The sequence below is a fragment of the Puntigrus tetrazona genome, chromosome 19 (genome assembly GCF_018831695.1).
Source record: "Puntigrus tetrazona isolate hp1 chromosome 19, ASM1883169v1, whole genome shotgun sequence".
NCBI classification, from domain to species: domain Eukaryota; kingdom Metazoa; phylum Chordata; class Actinopteri; order Cypriniformes; family Cyprinidae; genus Puntigrus; species Puntigrus tetrazona.
Window position 1 is genome coordinate 2,329,614 of NC_056717.1, and position 20,955 is coordinate 2,350,568.

The 20,955-nt window shown below is 40.3% G+C and overlaps 1 protein-coding gene and 1 non-coding gene across 3 annotated transcripts; both read left to right on the top strand.

Moving 5' to 3' along the window:
- Positions 1-527: 527 nt before the first annotated feature.
- LOC122324256 lies at positions 528-663 on the top strand. The gene has a single exon (XR_006247126.1). It is a non-coding gene; the product is annotated as a U11 spliceosomal RNA (small nuclear RNA).
- A 1,456-nt stretch (positions 664-2,119) lies between these two features.
- gmeb1 (glucocorticoid modulatory element binding protein 1) lies at positions 2,120-11,510 on the top strand. 2 transcript variants are annotated; one of them, XM_043218125.1, is made up of 10 exons: positions 2,120-2,583; positions 4,627-4,825; positions 4,937-4,992; positions 5,204-5,325; positions 5,408-5,511; positions 5,994-6,142; positions 6,869-7,000; positions 7,102-7,239; positions 8,114-8,236; positions 9,617-11,510. In XM_043218125.1, the coding sequence occupies exons 2-10, from the start codon at positions 4,695-4,697 to the stop codon at positions 10,411-10,413; spliced, it is 1,752 nt and encodes a 583-aa protein (XP_043074060.1). In that variant the 5' UTR covers positions 2,120-2,583; positions 4,627-4,694; the 3' UTR covers positions 10,414-11,510. The 2 variants fall into 2 exon arrangements, with proteins under 2 accessions (XP_043074060.1, XP_043074058.1); XM_043218123.1 differs by having other exon boundaries at positions 4,674-4,825.
- The last annotated feature ends 9,445 nt before the right edge of the window (positions 11,511-20,955 follow it).

Below are 20,955 nucleotides of genomic sequence, written 5' to 3' on the forward strand. Positions count from 1 at the left end.
TAAATAATGCTTCTTAATAGTTTTACTTAGTACCATGTTCAGAGCTTTTTAAATCCCTTAGTCCATAGACGAATAAAATATGAAAGACACTAACAGCAGATTAAATGAGTAATAATAAAAAATATTTTATCTGTAACACGTATTAAGTAGTTGTTTATCTTTTGCATCTTATTGTTTTCTCCTTCAAACATTGTTTCCAGTCACCAGCCATTCAGACGTCGCAGGCAAAGCATCAGAGCTACATGATTGGCCGAAGCGCTAATCAATCATGACTGGAACGCCCCTATCCCATGATGCTTCACTCTAAAATATCTCCCTGCTTATCTTTTTAAAGATAATTTAGCATATTAAACAGCAAGCACATATATAATATTGTACAAATTATCATAAAGTATGAAATCATCTGACAGACAGTGTAGCGCACTAAATCTGATCGTTGTTTTGCTGAGAACGTGAATGAATGTGTTACCCTCGCCGAGACACGCGACTTCTCCAATGAGAGCTTCAGTCGTTGACCACACAAGTTTAAAAAGGGCATCTGCTGTGAATGGCATAGCTGTGGAAGGGATTCTCTGACACAGTTACGGAATCGCTATCAAGAGATTTCGGATGCACAATTTTTAAGACTCGAGGCTGCTAATGATCGCTGATCTTGGCGCCTCTAAATTTGTCAACAAAATAAGAGTTAGTACTGTAACATGTTAGTAAGTCCTCGTTACATAAAATACGTGGATACAGCAATGTTAAATTTCCAGGTCAGTAGTTGTGTATGAGTCTCGAAAATATGGTTACTTCACGTCAGAGTATGAGACAAAAAATGAAAACGTGTTGTTTTAATGTATATAGCGTTGCAAAACAAATATAGTTGCATATAAGAACTTACCCAGGACCTGTTTCAAAGAACCTAAAGTCACAACGTTTATAATTACACCGTTTACAGGTCATGACGCACAGATTGCGCACGCATTTTATTTATTTTATTTTTTTGTGGATCAGTGCAAAAATGCTAATCCTTATCTATGTTTATCCTCACAGCCGTCCACGATGAACTAATTTAATTCGAGTCATGAAAACATATTAAACTGATATCTTATCCGATACTCATTTATCTATGGGTACCCATTTACCCATAAATAAAATATGCTCCTAATTATTCATAATAATAATAATAATCAGTGGAGAGGACTGGTGAAAGTACGCAGCTTTAACAGCGTATGTTATTGGCTCATAAATCCATACGCTACTGTTTTAAACCAATCAGAGCAAACATGGGGCAGCCCCGCCCCGATCTGCACGCAGGGTCGTTGTTTTTTTTTTTTTTGATAGCTGAATAAATACGCTTTTCGCTGATGTACAAAAGCTAAATGTAAATGTGTGCATTTTAGGATATGTCAATATTTGGCTGATATACAATTTGACATTAAGGAATGTGACGTACAAACAAATTAAATAGATAAGTAAAAAGAGAAAAATCATTAATTTTGAGCCACGCGATGTGGCTATCGCTTCTAATAGGCTCCCGCTACTTTTGCCTGTGCTCCAGGGTCACATATTATTAAGGATTGCTCTTTTATCTATGCGTTTCAATTGCTTTTCCATAACTTATACCGGCACTCTTGAATACTGCCATTTTTCTGATTATCCTTAAGTTATAATAATAATATTCCACAGGTTCAGTAAACCCATAGCAATTCTGATGATGATTATCTTTATGGATTTGTTGCAACCGATTGCCATTAGCAGGTTAAATGCTTAATAGGTTCGAATAAGCAATTCTATGCAAAATGTAGTGAGCCATGTGACTATTTCATTTACTTTATTAATGTAACTGATTATATCCGAATACTTTTTGAGTTTAATCATTTTGTAACATTTGAAGCAGGCAGCGTTAGCATTACCGATAAAACAAATGCCATGACATGTTTTAAGATCACTCAGTGCAAGTTTCTTTCAGTCGAGACATCTCAGATTTACATTTTAGTCTAAGACTAGGCTTAAACCTTGGCTGTGAAACCAGGGGTAAGATTTATACTCATATAATTTAAGTCAAACCCGTATACGCATATATATAATGTATATGCGAACGACACCTTGAAATAAAGTGAGTTTATTTTGTAATTACATATTTCCTTTACATGTAACGAGCTGCCCAAACACTGAATATTAATATACAAATTAAGAGTTCATTTGCAGAAACAGATAACTCAAAAATCATGTTGCAAACTACATTCGAATTGTTTTATTTAAACAAGGCCTCAACAAAACAGAAAAAACACGGTGACGCTAAGAAACGACGTGTTTTGAAGTTGCGCTACACATATAAACAGACGAGAAAGCGCAGCACGAACCGCGAAAGAGCAGATACACAGCGAAAACGCTAACCTTCCACCCATTTTAAACCGATACTAACCAAAACCTTTCTCTAAACCTCGCGTGTTTCGGCGTACTGCGGTGGAACACAGTCTCTCATGGCTCTGTCCGTAACAGGGACGAGCTTGAGCAGGAAGTGTAGCTCAAACAAACTGCGCATGTTCACGCAAAGCCTCTCGCTATGTAAGGATGACACCGAGCGCGATCTAAACGGTAAGGCCAGTCCCAGCACACTACTCTTCTCAAACCTAACTTAGCGGATAAACGCCTCGAGCGCGGCGGAGGATTCGGCGGCTCGTCGACGAGAAGCGTTCGCGGAAGCCCCGTCGAATGGCGGAGGAGCGTCGCGTCGTTTGTGTGTGTGCGTCCCGCCGCACGGGAGACGTCATGAGAACAGAGCACCGCGGCGCGACGCCAGCGCGTCATTTAGATACAGTCCGCGCCGTACGGCTCGCGAACGCTGCGTGAATTAGCTGCGCTCGAGGTGTTTGTGAATGTGCCGTTTGTTTGTAAACACACGTCCGCTCCCAAGAAGAACAGAGAAACGGACAGCAAAATGAAGCTCTGGGTTAGCATAGCGCGTTAGCATCTCCACCAGCAGAGGAGTGAGAATGAAATGGCGCAACATGAAGGGCTAACATGCTAACCGAATTAGCCACCGGAGAGCAGAACGCTCGTAAAAAGTGCAGTCGCTTAGAAACATTCACCATGGCAACCGACAGTTTCCGCCAAAATAACACATATTGTTACATCTGTTAAATCATAATACATGCACACCAAATCTCATTCAAACACTGCAGCGGTGTTTTAGTTTGGCAAATGAATGATAGCTAATATGTTATTTTAGTAGAATCTATTGTTGCCATGCTATAATGTAAATGGTAACGATGTAACGGCACAGTGACGATGTTACACAGTTATTATATAATGTTTGATGCCCAGGTTCATGAACCGTGGTATTTATTTACCCCAGTGTTATTCAAAGTATGGTATTGCCACGGTATCGTGTCTATAAATCATGCTATATCCACGGTGCATGTAGATGGACAGATGAGCAAAAAAACTGTCCAGAAATATGTATTTATTTATTTAGTCTGCGTGTAATATAAAGTGTCTGACAACTGACAGTAAGGGAGTAGGACTTTTTAAATATCTTTTTCAGTTGAGGATATACAACTAGTAGGTTACGCTAATATAAACCATATGCTATTGTAATAACAGATTTTTTTTTATTGTTTATTTTATTTATTTAAATAGTAATAGTTTTTCAGGCCGTTTTAATCAGGAATGAGAGACTGGTTTAGCTTTGGGTAACACTTATTATTATTATTATTATTGTTATTATATTAATGCACATTTCCATATATGTGTAGATCATTCCATTTTCACGGTCCATACAGTCTGGTGTTTAGTGCTGTCTGTGATCCAGCGTCTCTGAGATACTCTGACACTTAGTGGCTCTCTCAGGCAGGGCCTGTCAAGATTAAAAAGGGCATCTGGAAACGTAAAGCCTTAAAGCACTGAAGTATACAGTGGCGTTATAAACTGAAACTCTGCATGTCAACTCATGTTATTAAACTGTATAGTTTTAGGCCGGTCATTCTCAATTCCAGTCCTCACATAAGCACATTTAGCGTTTCACATTTCTCCAGTTAACACAACTGATTATGACTTTCACTTCGGACTGGAATGACGGCGGAATATCATGATGTCCACTTCGCAGGGCACTTGCATTCAGAAAAGAAGAAAAGTTTCGAGAACCGCTGAGCTAGGCCTATGAGTTTATGTTGATCAAGAGGTGGAGCGTGTTACAAAATGTATATATGATTCATTTTAAAAAGGTTTTTGGAATTACACGAACAAATAAATTGTGCCCAGTAAGACCAGAATTGTGTATTAAGATTTTTTTTTTTAAACATTTAAAAAGAAATAAAATTTTTAGTTGAAAAATAACAATTTATAATCTACTAATCACTACTTTAATGGAATAAAATAAAAACAATTTGAATATCTATTCTTCTTCTTCTTCTTAATATTATTATAATTTTATTATTATTATTACGTAGACCACTGGCCAAAAGTTTTAAATATTTTATTTATATAAGTTATATAAAATACTGTACAATTATTTTATTATTTTAAAATAATAATACAATTCAAAAAAGAAGTTTTCCATTATAATATATATATATATTCTCTGTCGCGTGATCTTTTATAAATCGTTAAATTCTTAACGTCTGAACTTTTAATCCAAAGCTTGACTGTAAATCCCAAACATAAACCAGGCCTGTGATGCTCCTCAGTGTTGAAGGAGCGCGAGGGCTATGGCAGAGACAGAAGTCACTGTGTCCGTGGAGGACATGGTGGTGGTGAAGAGCGCCGAGGAAGAGGATGCGGATCCAGACAGCCAAAGCAAGAATCAGATGATCCTGCAGCTGCAGCCCATCACGGCTGGGTGACCGCAACGCAAACATAATAACAATGCAGCACATCTGTAATATCAAACCACTGTTCTGGGAGCAAACGGGTGCAGGGGATGTTATAGATGATGTTTTGTGCTTGGTAGGCTCGGGGAGGAGAGCAGCGAGACAGATGCTGCAGTAGTTGCCGTGGAGACACAAGGTAACCGCGTCCTAAAACCCAACAAACGCAGCCGTGTCTTTAATTTACATGATAATTATTAGCGGTAATCATCCTGTAGCTTCCGGTAAATGCTGTCTGCTCAAATTTATCGGCTCTCTCCAAGCAGCGGATTACACTGTCACTAAATACACCTTATGCAGTTTTGCCACAATAAACTCTTGTTGACGTGTGTGTGTGTGTGTGTGCTCAGATGAGGTGTCTGCCGAAGTAGAGGATTTGGAGCTCGGTTATCCCATTACATGCGGCGAGAGTAAAGCCATCCTTCTATTCAAGAAGTTTGTCTGCCCAGGAATCAATGTCAAATGTGTGAAGGTTGGTGTGAAGGCAGAGCTCAACGCTGCAGATAACCGCCGGTAATGTGTTTAATCTCGGCTTTCTCCGTTTCTCTCCGCAGTATGAGGATCAGTTGATTAGTCCGAAGCAGTTTGTGCACTTGTCGGGTAAAGCCACCTTGAAGGACTGGAAGCGAGCGATCCGGATGGGAGGGGTTATGCTCAGGTCTGCTCAGCCTTTACTCGTATTGCTGTTTTTTTTATTTTTCGTGCACTTCAAAGCTAGCCATTTTGTCGCTAAATTCAGTGTTCCTCAAAAACTCACAAGCCGTGTTAGATTCCAAGTCCTTCTGAAGCCATACGATATGCGGAGAAGAGAGTAAAACGCAAGGTTTTAATCTGAAAATGATCCTGCTATATAAGCATGCTCACACCTCATTCACACTATAATATATAAATATATAAACGACTGTAATTCTACTTGATACTCTACAGTGCTTTGATGCAACCCGTGTCGTTAAAAGCGCTATATAAATTAAAATGATTGATTGACTGGCTTCAAAAACATTATTTAGCGGGTGATAATAGCGTTCTAATAATTTTGACCACCACTGTGTATATATATATAGCCCCACTTTGACCTCTTTTGGATATTCAAAACCTCATAAGCTCTGACAGTGTGTGTGTGTGTGTGTGTGTGTCATGAAGGAAGATGATGGACTCGGGTCAGCTGGATTTCTATCAGCACAGCACGCTCTGCACAAACACCTGCCGCAGCACCAAGTTTGACCTGCTGATCAACAACACGCGCTTCCCACCGGACGGCAGTGGGCTCAGCACTCCCACCACAGCTCAGGGTCAGAACACACACACACACACACACACACACACACACACACACACACACACACACACACACACACACACACACATACATACGGGGTAATGAGTCACCTTCTCCTTGTTATACCCATGTCGTTATACAAATTTGTGGCCTCATGTCCCAAAAAAATCCACACACACTCACATGTTTGTTTATGTGAATTGTGGGGACTTTCCATAGACTTCTTTTACATTTATACTGGCTAAACAATATTTCTTTCCCTTAACCAGTTTGCATTGTTACGCTTCAAGATAAGCTTCAATATTTTGTTCACTGTTCTACATTGATTTTATACATTTCGGTTTAAACTGACACAAAATATCTCATTTACCCTAGTAAAAAAGTAATATATACATTTATTTAAAATCTATTAACATATTTACTGACACGTAACCCGAGACTTACTGAAACATTTCATTTAAACTTTACTTTGCGTGCTACTTGTGCGCAATGCACTTTTCTTGATGTTACGTTTAAAACGCGTTTTGGTGTCACTTTTGATGAGGATTGAATAATACTTTAAATGCAAAATGTGCATAAAGCGCACCCGAATTATAGCTCCACTTTAGCACGATCAAATATACTGAGAATATCTGTGCAAATTACTCAATTGCGAAACACAGGCCGGCGCACGAAATATATGCGCGCCATAATTGTATATGCATTTATTTTATACGCTGTGTGTATGCGTGTCGTTCAGGGCACGTTTCTGTGGGTAACGGAGGTCAGACAGCCACAGCGGAGGAGAAGAAAGAAGACATGCTCGGCACGGTGGAGTGGAGCACAGCCACTTTAGAAACCACGGAGAAAAGAGACTGGCCTGAGATCTCAGGTAAACATTCTGAGCTCTCCCAGGGCTCTCGGTCATTAATGAAGACGGCATCCCAGACGTGACGAGCTCTGTACTGTGTGTGTGTGTGTGTGTGATCTCAGACGAGACGCTGAGCTTCTGGAGGGGAATCGCTGAGGTGGGGCTGATGGGGGAGGTGGTGTCTAATATCCGCTCGGAGCTGCTGAGTCTGCTGAGAGGAGTTCAGCTCCGCACGGATCAGAGTTCTCTACAGGACGCAGGTCAGTGCCCCGTCCCGTGAAGCCCATCCAAAACATGCCAGATACAGAGTCGCAAGACGCCGGATAGGGATTCACACTTGGCAACAGATATACCTTCGAACTTGAGACTTTGTTGAAAGAACAAGCCAACAAGAAAACCTTCGCATTGTAGCTAGGACTTCACTGAATTATACCGTCACAGTTGAGCTGCCAGGCACTCTTTGCAGATACCAGAAAAATGATCAAAAATGATTACACACACACACACACACACACATATATATATAAACACATTTTAGGTTTTAGGATATCTTTGATGAAAGGTTTTGATGTACTTCAAATGTTGACTAGTGTGTATGTTTATTAAATAGTCAAACAATTAATCACAATTAATAATAATAAAATACAATTTTTGTTATGTGTATATTGTGTACATTTATCATGTATATACACACACACACATGCATGTCATTTTTGTATATTAAAAAAATTATACATAATGCAAAATAAAATAATATAATATAGAAATGTATATACATGTAAACAAAAGCTTTTATTTTGGATGTGATTAATCGCACTGGATTGTTTGACAGCACTAATATTAAACTATGTAACTTTTACGCTATCTCTGCCAATCGTTTAAAAATGTTGAATCAAGTTTTTTAGCATTTTAAGACTTTAAGATGAGATTCACCTGCATGTGCATTTAGTTTTTGGAGCATCTTGTAGCCTAAAGTTCAAGTAGAGTGTTGGAGATCCATGCAAAAAAGTCATTTAGTGACATTTTGTGGTTAGTTTATGTTCAGCTGTAGTTGTGGTAGCGGACTGTTGAGTTTAATGTTAGCGTTTAGTGTGAGTGCATGAGATACGATCATTTTATCTGTGAATCATGCAGAGATTGCTGTTCTGAGTAACCTGGCGCAAGTCTTTGACCTGCTGGACTCCATCAAACAGATTCTGAATGTTCGACGGCAAATGACGGACCCGGATCAGACGCAGGTCCTCAGAGTACTGACAAGTAAGTGAAGACATTACAGATGGTTTCAGGCTAGGCATGCGATGATCTGATACTGATACGATTCAATGTGATACCTGCACAATATATTTAAGGCATTAACATGTACTCAATTAGCACTAATAAATGGCTAATGTTCTAGTAACATGCATGCTAATAAACAGCTAATTAATATATGAATAAGTGTTACCAAACAATATAGTATATAATAAAAGACGCTACTTTTAATAGCTCAGTAATTAAGGCAGCAACATATGATAAACAGGACAGAACAAGAAAGACTCTTAGTAATATTTCATCGTGCAAAAGTATAAAAGACAGAGTGGCACTAAGCACTAATATGCACATCCCATGCAGAGAAGGATGCCTTTGAAGCAACACAAAGTCGCAGCGCTCCGCGTATGTGCAATGTCACTTATACTCAACAGAATGTGTTAAAGGGACCATCGAAATAAAGTGAAAGCGAGCTGCATGTAGACACTCTGACAGCTTACTTTAAACCGCGTAGTAACTAAAGCAACCTTGCAATTACATGTCAATTAGCAGTCATTAGAGTATTAGTAGACTGCTTTGTTAATATCGGCTAACACTTTATTTCAATGCTCCCCAACAGACGTTCTTCTAACTTAAGCCCTATCTGGAGCGGAATTTTAATCCTGTATGAATCTGCCAAATGAATGTGGCAATGTTTTTTTTAATGATGGTTGTTGTTTGTTTCGTGGCAGTTATTTGGAAATGAAAAGTTTAACGCTCGATAACGTACCTCCGAACCCTACTCTAAATCAAACTAGTGTTGACACGGGACGAAAACGTGTTTGTTGAAGCAGCCGTGCCTCTTTTTTTTTATTGAGTGTCGTGACTTGTGTTCTGACAGGATTTGTACCTAGGTGCTCAATAAGTGTGAAGCTGTTCCAGCTGAGCTGCTGATCAAGTTTAGCGTGTTAGAAATATTAGATCCAGCTCCAGACGCCAGAAAATATCTGCTTTGTGTGGAAAGCAGAACATTTAAAGACATGCACTTGCCTATCATTGCTCTTTTCTTGATTCAGATGGCTTCCGTTGTCCTTGTTTGTAAGTCGCTTTGGATAAAACTCGATCTCGAGTGGTAGTTCCAATCCTGTATGGATTTCTTTTGTTCTGTTGAACAAAAAGGAAGATATTTTGAAGAAACTTTGTAACCGGGTCATTGTTAACTTCCGCAGTAGGAAAAAAAAATACTACAGGAGTCAATGGTGACCCAAAACAGCCTGGTTACAAAGACAGGTTTGGAGCTACTACTCGAGAGTAAATGATGACAGAATAAACATTTTTGGGTGACCTTCTTCTTTAACACCGAGAAATGGTCAGTCTCATAGATTGCCATCTCTTTGTGCTTGTGTTTAGCGTTGGAGCAGCAGGTGGAGGAGCAGAAGCGGCAGCAGTCTCTCAGCTGGCTGTCTCAATCCCAGGCCCTCAGCAGTCTGGTTCTCCCCTCCACGCCTCCATCCAAACGCGCTCCCAAACGCCCCCGCCTCCAGCGGCCCGCCTCCACCACCGTGCTGGGCACGTCTGTCGCCCAGCCGCTCACCCTCCAGCCCCAGCAGTTCACCGTGCTCTCCCCCATCACCCTCTCCTCCATCGGCCAGTCGTTCGCGGTGGCCGGCCTCAACCAGGCCTCCAACACGGTCACCCTTCACGCCCTCCCCGCCGGCTCGCAGCTCTTCACCAGAATCGCCGCGGGCTCGGACGGGAAAACCGAAGCCATCGCGCTCCACCCGGCCTCCGGGCTCACGCTGCTGGGCGCCACAGCCGTGCCGGACCACGGGCAGCTCGTGAGCCCCGTCGAGCTCGTCCAGTTCGCGCAGAAGACCGCCTCCGGCATGGCCCAGGAGGGTCAGGTGGTGGCAGGCACGGTGGTGATGCAAGAGAGCGTGGTCAGCGTCGTGCAGGAGGACGAGAACCAGGAGAGCGCCACCCTGATCGAGATAGACCCGGCCGCAGCCGAGCACAGCGTGAGCGTCATGGAGCTGCAGCTGGAGGGCGAGGAAGCCGAGAGCGGAGCGACTGTGGTGGAAGGAGGCGAGGAGGTGGTGCAAGGCGAGACGGAGGAGGAGATACAGCTGGATGCCAACGCTCAGTTTCACAATTTGCCCGTTGTAGTGGTGGAGGAAGAGACGCAAGGCACCGGCAAAGCCAAATGACACACCGACACGCTCACACAAACCGCCCTCAGAGACTGACGGAGCGAATCAGACAGGGACGGGGATTGTGTCGCCCCAGGTGGAGTTTGTGTTTGCCCTTCCAGCTGTCTCTTTCTTTCCTTTTTTTTTTTTTTTAGTACTCTCTTCCTGCACAGCCAAGCTCGGCTCTTCAAGCCTGACGTATCACGTATTTGTAAACGCAGTATTCCTTTGTTTCATTTTTTTTTTTTTTTTTTACCTGCGAGAAGCAACAGTTCGTGGTGTTTCGTTGGAACACATTCAGTATTTTGCTTTTGTTTTTTTTCCAGTGTGGAAGTTTAGACCAGGCACTTACTTTTCAGTTTCCCTTTGTTTCGGTGCCAAAATGTCATGTTGTAGTCGGACCGTCTGCTCCGATCTGAAGTTGAAGACTCAAGTGATAACTAAGACACTCCTGTAATGAGAATTGACTCTGTCTGTGGTCTCTTTGTACTTTGACATCAGGGTATAAATGGCACTAATGTCGGCGATGTTTCAGCACAGTGGTTTTTAACTCCAGACCTGGAGACCCGCAGCACTTCAGTTCGATGCAGCGCTCCTCTAGTGATATTACGTGTACATAAAGGAGGTAAAAGTGCTTGGGATATCCGGATCAGAGTTGCGATCCACACCGTTAGCACACGTAACGAAAGATGTGTTATGAATGTTTGTGAATGGATCCTGTGCGTCCTTCACTGAAAATAAAATGGATCTTCCTCCCCCTCCTCCTCGAGTTATATATTGTAAATGATGGTAGATCGCGGGATTGTGCATTGCAAAGTCTGTTACAGTTACAGTTTTCGTTTCGGAAAGAAATTGCTAATCGATACTTGATCTGGAGGTTTATAAATACGCTGTTGTTAATTTCGCGAAACAAGTTAATTTATTCCGTTTGAGAAATCGTTCATGCGACATTTATAATTCTGTAACGATTTACTCACCCTCGTGTCGTTCTGAACTCACGGACCTGCTGTGGACCACGAATGGAGATGTTTGGCAGAATGTTCACACGAACACAGTTCACTCAAAACATTATTTTGCTGCTTGTCTGAATGAATTAAAATGAGCTAATGCATTAAGTCTTGAACATTTCTTCCTAATACACATTTATGACGTGCAAATTTGTAAGACAGAAGCTGTTTCTGTTTTGTTTAAAATTAAACTTTAGTTCCCAGAATGCTTTGCATGGGACTAGATGAAGAGAGTGAAAATAAGTTGAAAATATCGTTATGGTTTTGGAGGTGAGAGAGTGGATTAATGAACTGAATCAAAATTCCAGCTTGCTTTTTATCGGTCTTTTAAAAGGGTGCTTTTTTCGTTTCGTTTTTTTTTATGATCAAGAATGATTTCGCGGTCATTGTCACGAAAGATTTGTTTGAATAAATGCTGTTCTTTTGAACTTTCCATTCATAAAAAGACTCCTGAAATGAACAACGATGATAATCAGAAACATTTGTTGAGCAGCCAATCAGCATGTCGATGGGTTTCTGAACGATCATGTGACACTGAAGAAAAAAGAAAAAACACATTAAAATCGATCAAATAAATACAGAGCATCTTAACGATCCCAGCACATGCTTTTATGGATGGAATTTATGGATAATTGATACTCAGTAGTCAATTTCTTTTTTAATTTTTTTCTTGATTTAGCTTTGACTATATTCACGTACAGAATGGCCATGTGCTGTCATGCAAAAAAAATTGGAAATAAAGTTGAGATTAATACCATTATGGTACATTTGATATTACGTTTAAAACGAGTTAATGAATAAAAAATAGTAATAGAGAGTAATGTAAAAAGTAGACAGAATGCATGACCTAAACCAAAAACTAGTTTTCTTCATCTACCCAATCCCCCATAATTTTGTAACCTATATTATTTATGTTATATTATAATTCGCATGCAGTTCTTGTGTTTCTGAGCAGAGGCGTCTTCAGAAAGTCTGCAGTTCATCCAGGTGCGGACCGGAAAGCCTCTAGGACTCAGTCTGAGGGGTTTGTTGATTCTCAGTGGATCATTGCCAGGCAAAATGTTTATTGCCAGAACGCTCAACACTGCAACGTATAATTTAACAAATTATACGGCATAGCTCTCAAAACTCCCTGGTTACAGCATGTGTTATCGAGTGAGGTTCAGCGTCAGCGGCAAACCTGCTGTGAAACGTGGAGGAGAGTTTCAACTTAAACTAGCTCTCGCTCCTCAGTCGCGTCATTTCTGAGAAATCTCACCGACAACTCGTGGCACTTTTACGCCGACTCTGTTTCTGGCGTGTTTCGACGTGGTCACGTATGAACACGCCAGCGGCGCGAATCAGCGAATTAGCGGCTCTGTTATAGAAACACTTTCTGGTTGGGTGGTTGATTGACAGGTCATTCAGCCAATCACAGGGCTAACTGAACAGCTGTTCTCTCGTAAGTACAGTAATTAAGTAAATTGATCATGAAAGTAGTCTGAGGCGATGGCACTAAATCATTGTTAAACAAACTATCCCAACACCTTACGTACATAAAAAGCGACTAATACACACACACACACACACACATTAAAATACATTAAAACCTACTGGACCTATTGATTTAATGAATCAGGTGTTTAATCAGAGAAATGCTCACGCTGTTTATGATCTCAAGCTATCAGACCTCCAGCATGCCTTCAGTGAAACAAACACATCGGTCACTAGGGGGCACTTGAGCTCCACTGGGACCGCTGAGAGAGACGCTCAGTGAACATGCAGTTATCCTGCACGTAAGTGGCTATGGTCTCTCTGTGAGCGTGATTATGAAAATCTGCACTATGTGTGGGTGTATCTGCTTTAATAAAGAGCAGAAATAAGTCAAGTAGACTGCTGTAATCGGCATGTCGCCGTCTCTCTCTCTCTGTGATACGGCTGTTAAATCAGGGCTGTCAGCTCTCGTATCTCTGATGGGCGGCTGCTGTTTGAGATCGAAACGCCTCCAGACAGCTGAAGCTCGCGACTCCAAGACACCAGTGTCTTTCTCTACTTAGTTGTTTCTTTGTGAAGCGTTTAGGCAGAGTCGGGTCGGACTGATGGTATTTATGAGACCGGCGCACGTGAACGCCGCAGAAAAGTTGCAATCACCGACAGGAACCTCGTGACTTTCTTCAAACCTGTTGCGGAACGAGGCTGATGAAAAGCATCGATTACTCACCTAATGCATGTCTTTTGCTTTTCGTGTTCGCGGCAGCTCTAAAAGGCTCCCTGTCTTTGTCGGGGAACGAAAAAGAGAGAAAGAAGCACGAAATTGGCCAATGTATTCAGACCAAACGCACATCACACAATTACCATTTCTAAGCTCGCAAATAGACGCTTCCCAAGAGGACTACAAGGCTGCGTTACTCGCACGGCATGATAATAACTACACTTTTTTTGTTTTGTTTTTGCTTGTTTTGTGTGGTCATGGCAACCAGACAGGGCCCTATTGTAATCGATGAGTAAACAGGATGTTTTCTGAAAGTAGCACGCGCCCTTTACCTCACGTTTCAAACACTTTTACGTTTTCTCCACAAAAGCAGGTATCTTTATTTACGCCGACTCTTGTGAATGCGACATTCTGGATAACTTTATGTCACATTTTTAAAGTAACTGATAAAGTAATGCATCGCTTTTTCATTTAGAAGAAAACATCCGGGTTAGCTTTTCAGTTAAGTGTAGTTACTTTCTTTGCCCATGTACCGACGGCATCCGTGTTGCCAGGTTGAGAAAAATCGGGAGTAAGTGCAGAAGCGAAGAAAATGAAAAATGAAAAATGAAAGCAAAGAAGCAAAAATGACTTGATAAACACAACCTGTGTGTGTGTGTGTGTGTGTGTGTGTGTGTGTGTGTGTGTGGTTTGTTCGAGCTGCGTCCTCTATTGTAAAGACATTAATTCACATCTCATTCGGCCTGAGGCTTATCGATTTCACTTTTTGGTGTGAAAGGGGCTTTTACGTTTACCAAAAACACAACTTTTTGTATTAAAAACAAACGAGGAAGACCAGAGCAAGCAAAAGTAACACATTACTTCCCATAAAAGGTAACTGATGCAATATTGTAATGCAAATCTTACTTTCCCCAACACATATAGCTTGTTAAGTTGGAGATGAGGGAAATAATTTGTGCTGGTCGAGTGGCAACTGTTAAGTGAACTTTTTTATTTTGAGGATAGAAAACTTTTTTTAAGGATAGGACAATATGTGGCTTGATTTGAGGGTTCCAAAAAATGCCCAAAAGTCATTCTTAGCTATGCAAAAAATGACTTTTTGATATATTTACGGTAAGAAATGGACCTCCTGTCCTGAGTCTGATCTGATTAAACGTGGCTGAACTTTATATCACTTCTCTCATTAAAGTTGCAAGAAAAAAGCAAATTGCATACAGCTGAGTTTTTGCTTAGAAACCGTAAGAACAGGTGCTCGATTTGCCAGAGTTTTTGAAGTTCATGGCATTGTGTCCTAATAACAGAGCTCGACAAGAACCTCCAGTGTATTAAACAAATTGAAAAGTGTATTTATAGTTTTCAGATGATGTATCAATCTCAATAAAAAAAAATAGCCTTGGTTTTGTGGTCTAGGGTCATAAATGTTCATCTTGTTTCTTTGGTGTTTCCTGCAGAACAGGCTCTCCGTTATTTTAAACGAGCTAAACTCCAAAATACTTTACGCGCAACACTTCATTTGATTTATAGAGCAAATTGCAAATTGTAGCTGAACGTGGAAAGTAAATTTCATGTGAGTTTGTTGTCACTGCATATCATTCCACGCATAAATCACTTCAAACCTGTCTGCGACTTCTGACGCATGAAATGTTTTGTATGGACTAAGCTTAACCAGCTGTGAAAGTAAAGCCATTATCAGACGTCAGCATTGTGTTGTAACAGACTGTACATCATTTGTACACTAAGAATTTGACGTAATTATGATTTATATTACCTGACATTGGAAAACCGGGGCGGGGGGCGAGTTTTTAGGTTGGTTTATTCAGCAGCCATTTTGGTACTTCAAGATGAATAACTCGAAAAGTGTTTGATGTTTAATGTCAAATCTGACTGTTCTTGAGCTTAAAACGTGCTAAAATATTTTAGTCTGTCTAAGCTAATGCTCAGCGATTAAATAGATAACGGCATAAACAAAAGTCGATCTCAAACCACTTATAAATTTGTCGCCACCTGCTAGAACACAGGCAGTATAAATTTTGCTGAATTTTAATTTGTCAAAATATACAAGTTCGGCAACAGAAAGGCGAGCAATGTTAAATATAAAAAAACGTTTTTATTTCAGCAAAAATCGGCATATTAGATTAAATATATATATTAAAAATCGAAATGAGGTGTTTTAAACTGTAATAAAATAATGGTGTTTTTACTATTTTTAGCAAAAAAATGCATCCTTGGTGAACATTATGAAATCTGACCAGCTTCAGACCTTTGAATAATAGTGTATACTGACACCTAGTGGTGTGGATGTATGCTTCCGGTACAAGTACCATTGTAGAAATTGACGTCAAAAGTGAAAATGTCAGACATTTTGGTAGTTGCTGAAATGATATGAATGAGGTCGCTCCCCATAAAGTAGCCTTCTACGTATTTTCTCTCGTGTTATGTTACTGCACATCAGGTTTTTTAGAAGTCCTTACTTTTGAGTGAAACAGGTGCGCAATGCAGATCGCACTTTATTAAAGAAGTTATGTGATTAATAGCAATATTAACTAGCCCGTCCAGATTGTAACGTATGGTTCGGCTCCTTGAGTGACAAGTTATATATCGCACTCCATACTCCCTCATAAATTCGATCTTGCTGTAGAATGTCTCACAGCAATTTAAACCGTGAATTCATTATATGTCTCGCTGCAGTGAGACGGCAGGGACAGCAGCGCGAGCCTTTGTTCTGAAGGTCTCTGGAAGGTCTTTGGCACGCTAGAGATGAAGGCTTGAAAAGAGACCGTTGGATCAGTGCTCCACAAATACATGAGCCGGAGCCCAGAGTCAGCGTGACATTACAGCTGATGCGCTGTCACAACGGCGACGCAGTTACTGTGGGCCGCTTTCAATGGGCTCCGACAGCAGGTGTGACTTCACATTCTCTGCTCTAGGAGGATGAAAAGAGAGAATGAGAAAAATGGGGGGGGGAAGAAAAAGATGGACAAAGGTGTGAACCCCGTCACTCAGGTGTGAAGACAGGAGTTCGCTTTAAAGAACCGCAGCGGCGCGGGAGAACAGAGAGAGGAATAAGCGGAGGGAGGGACGGAGATCGTCACCTTGTCTGTGAAAGGCCTTATCTTGGCCGCTCACGACAGGACGTGCTGTGTGAGCGCGCTCAGAGCTGCCTCCTAATCGTCATTACTTCATTAATCTCCCTCTCTCTCTCTTGCTCAAGTTTGTCATGACATGAGGTGGGAGTGTTTAGATACGTTCCCAATAGTCATTTTTAGAAGCGCCTCTCGTGCTTTAACCACCTCCGTAAAACAGGCGTAATCCACACAGAATTACCAACACTGACTGGAAGAAACCGAGAGCGGCGTTGCTTCACAATGCCATCGAAGAACCTTTTTTTTCGGGTAAATGGTTTGCTAAAGAACTTTTAACATCTGACGAACCCTTTTGTTTCTTTACGGTGAAAGACGTTTCTTCAGGTTATAAAAAGGTAAGGAAGAGATGGCTCTTTAAACGAACCTTTGAACGGTTCTTTGCGGAGCCAAAAATGGTTCTTCTATGGCATCGCTGTGAACAACAAAGAGTGTAGTTTCTAAGACGAGAACTCTATATGACGCAGTCTGAAAGGTCTAACTCAATCTGACCTAATGAGATCATTATGACATGGCACAGCTGATTGGTTCTGTCCTGTATCGGTTGCCAATGAGCTTTCTGTTCAACATTCAAATATATATGATACGTGCTTGCTGTACCCTCCACCTTCCCCAGCTCCACCTGTATAGATCTGTTACGTGGTGATTCATCTATGCTCTAGGGGTTTTTTTGGTGTATGTTATATGTGCAGCAGCAATATTTCTTACATGCTCAAAGCAGCATGTTGTGGATGTGCTGGCAGTATTGCATGACAGTGACATGCATTTATGAATCATGTAACCATGCATATATCTTATATGCATGTTTACGCATGTATTCTGTTAGAATGCTGGCTTTTGGCTTTGGAAATATGGTAACACTGGAAAATAAATAGTGTGACTGCAACACTTTCTGGGGAACTGGCTTAAAGTATCAATAATTAAAATTATAATTGCTGCAACCAGTGAAGACCGTGTCTCATATTTTCTACATAATAAATCATTTGTGCCAGATGAAATGCAATAACATTTTATTATGTTATCTTGCGTTTGAATGCCAGATGTTCAGGAATGCAATCATGTGAGACAGTTATGAGAGTTATGATTAAACTAAATCGCTTTGATGAAGATCTTTGACTCACTTATTTCAAAAAGATTAAAACGTTCAAGATGGTGTGCGATGAGATCGGTGCACAGGTCAGCGCGGTTTTCCAATCGCATGGCCTGTTTAGACTACATTCATTTTTAGACTTTGAGTCACGCTCACGCTAGACTTCAAGCGTGATATGATGTCTCACTGTGCAGCATCTTTTTAAAAACCTAAATTCAACCCATAACAAATTATAACGCATCTAAAATTTATTAAATTTCCTCCTGTGAATGTATGTTCTTAGAAAGTCATGCTGTGGCGTATCATGTATGTATCGTGTGACGCAAACGTGCAGGCCAGAGCTCACCAAGCTTGGAAGTCGGTGGAATGAAAAATGCAGTGGGAGAACCCTATTTTGGTATTTCCATCTAAATAAAATCACATGCTATGCCCAGCTGCATGGAAACAGCAAGATAATAAGACAAAGCGAGTATCTTGTTACCTTACTGAGTAACTCTGTTCTGTAATTTGTTGAATGTACAGGTGCAGTAAGCGATTCCCGCAGCTGATAGTTAAAACTGTCAAAACAAACATGCCATTATCCAAAAGGGTCTCACCCCACTCTTGATATAGCTCCTCTCCAAATTCAAACATGCTGAATCTGTGAAAAAAAGCAACTCCAAGCGGAAAAGTGTTGCCATTCACGTTTTTTTAAATTGTCAGTATTTTCAAAATTCCGTTGTGGTAATGAAAGTTTACCATCTCTTACAAAGTCTGGAGACGGCAGTGATGGAGTCTGGGTTAACCAGAGCGGTGTGTTTTTAAGATTCTTGCTAATATGGCAGTTTTTTAAATAGATTTTAGAGCAAATGCGCTATGCTCCTTCTACTAGACTGATAGGACATCTGATTTGTTGGTTGCCAAATAGAGAATGTGATGCACCTCACATTTTGAGACCTGAAAAACATGTTCTAGTATTTTCAAAAAACATTTCATTTTCAACCACCTTGGTGGGTGGGGCTAAAGAGGCAGTGATGTAGAATTGGTGGGTGGGGCTAAAGAGGTAGTGATGTAGAAGGAGGCGTTGGTAATCTGTGGAGGTGGTGCTTATATAGACACATATTCATACGCAATTGCGAGTTATGAAGTCCAATTTTGAGCAGAAAAAAGATATGTCCTCAGAACTGTTCGTTCGTATCTCACTATTCTGACTTCATAACTCACAACTCTGACTATATTAACGCACAATTCTGACTTTATAACTCGCAATTGCGAGTTTATATCTCACAATCTCAGAATTGCGAGATAAAAAGTCGCAATAACCTTTTTTTTTAGTATCATTATCATAATTTAGGTTTTTGGAGTATGGAGGAGTAAGTTGTACTGGGGTATGGGGGTCCAAAAAAACCCCAGAAAGAACCATCTCTTTCTTACCTTTTCATAATCTGAACCTTCTTTCACCACAAATAACCTTTTGTGAAAGAGAAAGGTTCTTCGGATGTTAAAGGTTCTTTATAGACCATTTAGACCGGGTGACCATATGCGCCATTCTTCCCGCATGCATCCTGGCAAGGATTTCTATATCGTTTCGTTTCAAAGTACCCCAAGAATCAGAAATCATACAAGATAAATCATACAGTAGAAATTGCATTCTGAAGAGCCTTTTAGACTAAGCCCTCTGCAACACTCCTCTATTTATTTGAGTTCAAAAATTGTGCTCGTGTTAAAAAATCTGCATGTAAAATGGATAATATTACATTCGTTTGACTACATCTTTGCAATTTTAAGACTTTTCTCTTGCAGGGTTTCACACAGCCCATTTTATGGTTTCTGCTCCTGGAGGGCATCCATCCTGCAGTGTTTAGCTCCAAACACATCTGAAAAATCTGATTTAAATTATATTTTAGTACGTAAATTACATAATATTGTTTAGGGATGCCACTGAACCACGTACACATTTAATTCAATTATCTTACTAGTATAACTGTGGGATGAATCTAACAGCATAAAAAGGATCGTAAAGGAAACCAATGATCTACGTATAGCATAGTTATGTAAGATATTTACATGTATTGTGTGACCGTGCAGAAAAAAAAAGGCTGATGATACACAGGACTTTTTGAACAATGTTCCAGTCAACGGACAACCAAGTGAGACTCAGGGCCCACAAATTAATTACAGTCTACTGGACTGATCTGAAATATCCATATTGTTACCCATCTACAATGGAAAGGTGCCCAAGCAAAAAAAGTTTGTTGCCCCGTGTATCATCAGCCCAAAACATGTAAAAAATTACAGAAATAAGGAAAAATAAGAAGAACAAATGACCAAACAATAGGGAAAATACAATCTGATCCAAAGAATGTTGAATCGATCTGTGTGCTGGACATATTCATAACACACCGGTGAATTAAAATGTGAGCTATTAATCAGTCATATACCGTGTGACTCAGCTTTTTTTTTTTTCAACTAGAAGGACTTTGAAATCTTTGTTCTCTTTTTAATGGCTCCTCTATTCTGCTCTCACCAGCGTGTGTCTGGCAGCTCACCGTCTGCAGGGGGGTGGAAATATTCCCTTTATATTCTCTCATGCGCCATAAAAGTTGTACTGCACAGTTTCCATTGTAAGAAAGGATTCGATCATTCAAATCAATTTAATCGTTCAAAAAATAAGGTTCTTAATCATTCGAATGTGTAACTCTAAGCTTAAATAATTACCGCTTCTTAAACAAATCTTAAACATATATACCACCAGTTAAATGTTTTCGAACAGGAAGATTTTCAATGTTTTTTAAAGAAGTCTCTTCTGCTCACCAAACCTGTTTTACATTTATTTCTGAATATTTATAGCTGAATATTTAGCATTGTTTCTCCAGTCACTTGATCCTTCAGAAATAATTCATTATTAAAACATTAATAACATTCATTATTGCATTGAAAACAACTGAGCGGATTTAGTTCTTCATGTTTCTTTGATTTATAGCTCAGAAGAATAGCATTTTAAAAAATCATGTGATGTGCATGCGTCCTGAAAGTGGAAGCAAAATGGAGCACACGTTTATATTGACCAATATTGATTAGTATAGTCTAATCTATAAATCTAATAGTTCTTAATTAAAAAAGGGCTTTGCTCGTTGCTTCAAAGAAAACACA

What these genes read in the sequence shown, in the direction of transcription:
- gmeb1 (XM_043218125.1), top strand. Translation starts at nt 4,695, where the DNA reads ATGGCAGAGACAGAAGTCACTGTGTCCGTGGAGGACATGGTGGTGGTG. An exon ending in TCAATGTCAAATGTGTGAAG is followed by an intron (nt 5,326 to 5,407) that starts GTTGGTGTGAAG and finishes TTCTCTCCGCAG; the next exon opens with TATGAGGATCAGTTGATTAG. An exon ending in ATGGGAGGGGTTATGCTCAG is followed by an intron (nt 5,512 to 5,993) that starts GTCTGCTCAGCC and finishes TGTGTCATGAAG; the next exon opens with GAAGATGATGGACTCGGGTC.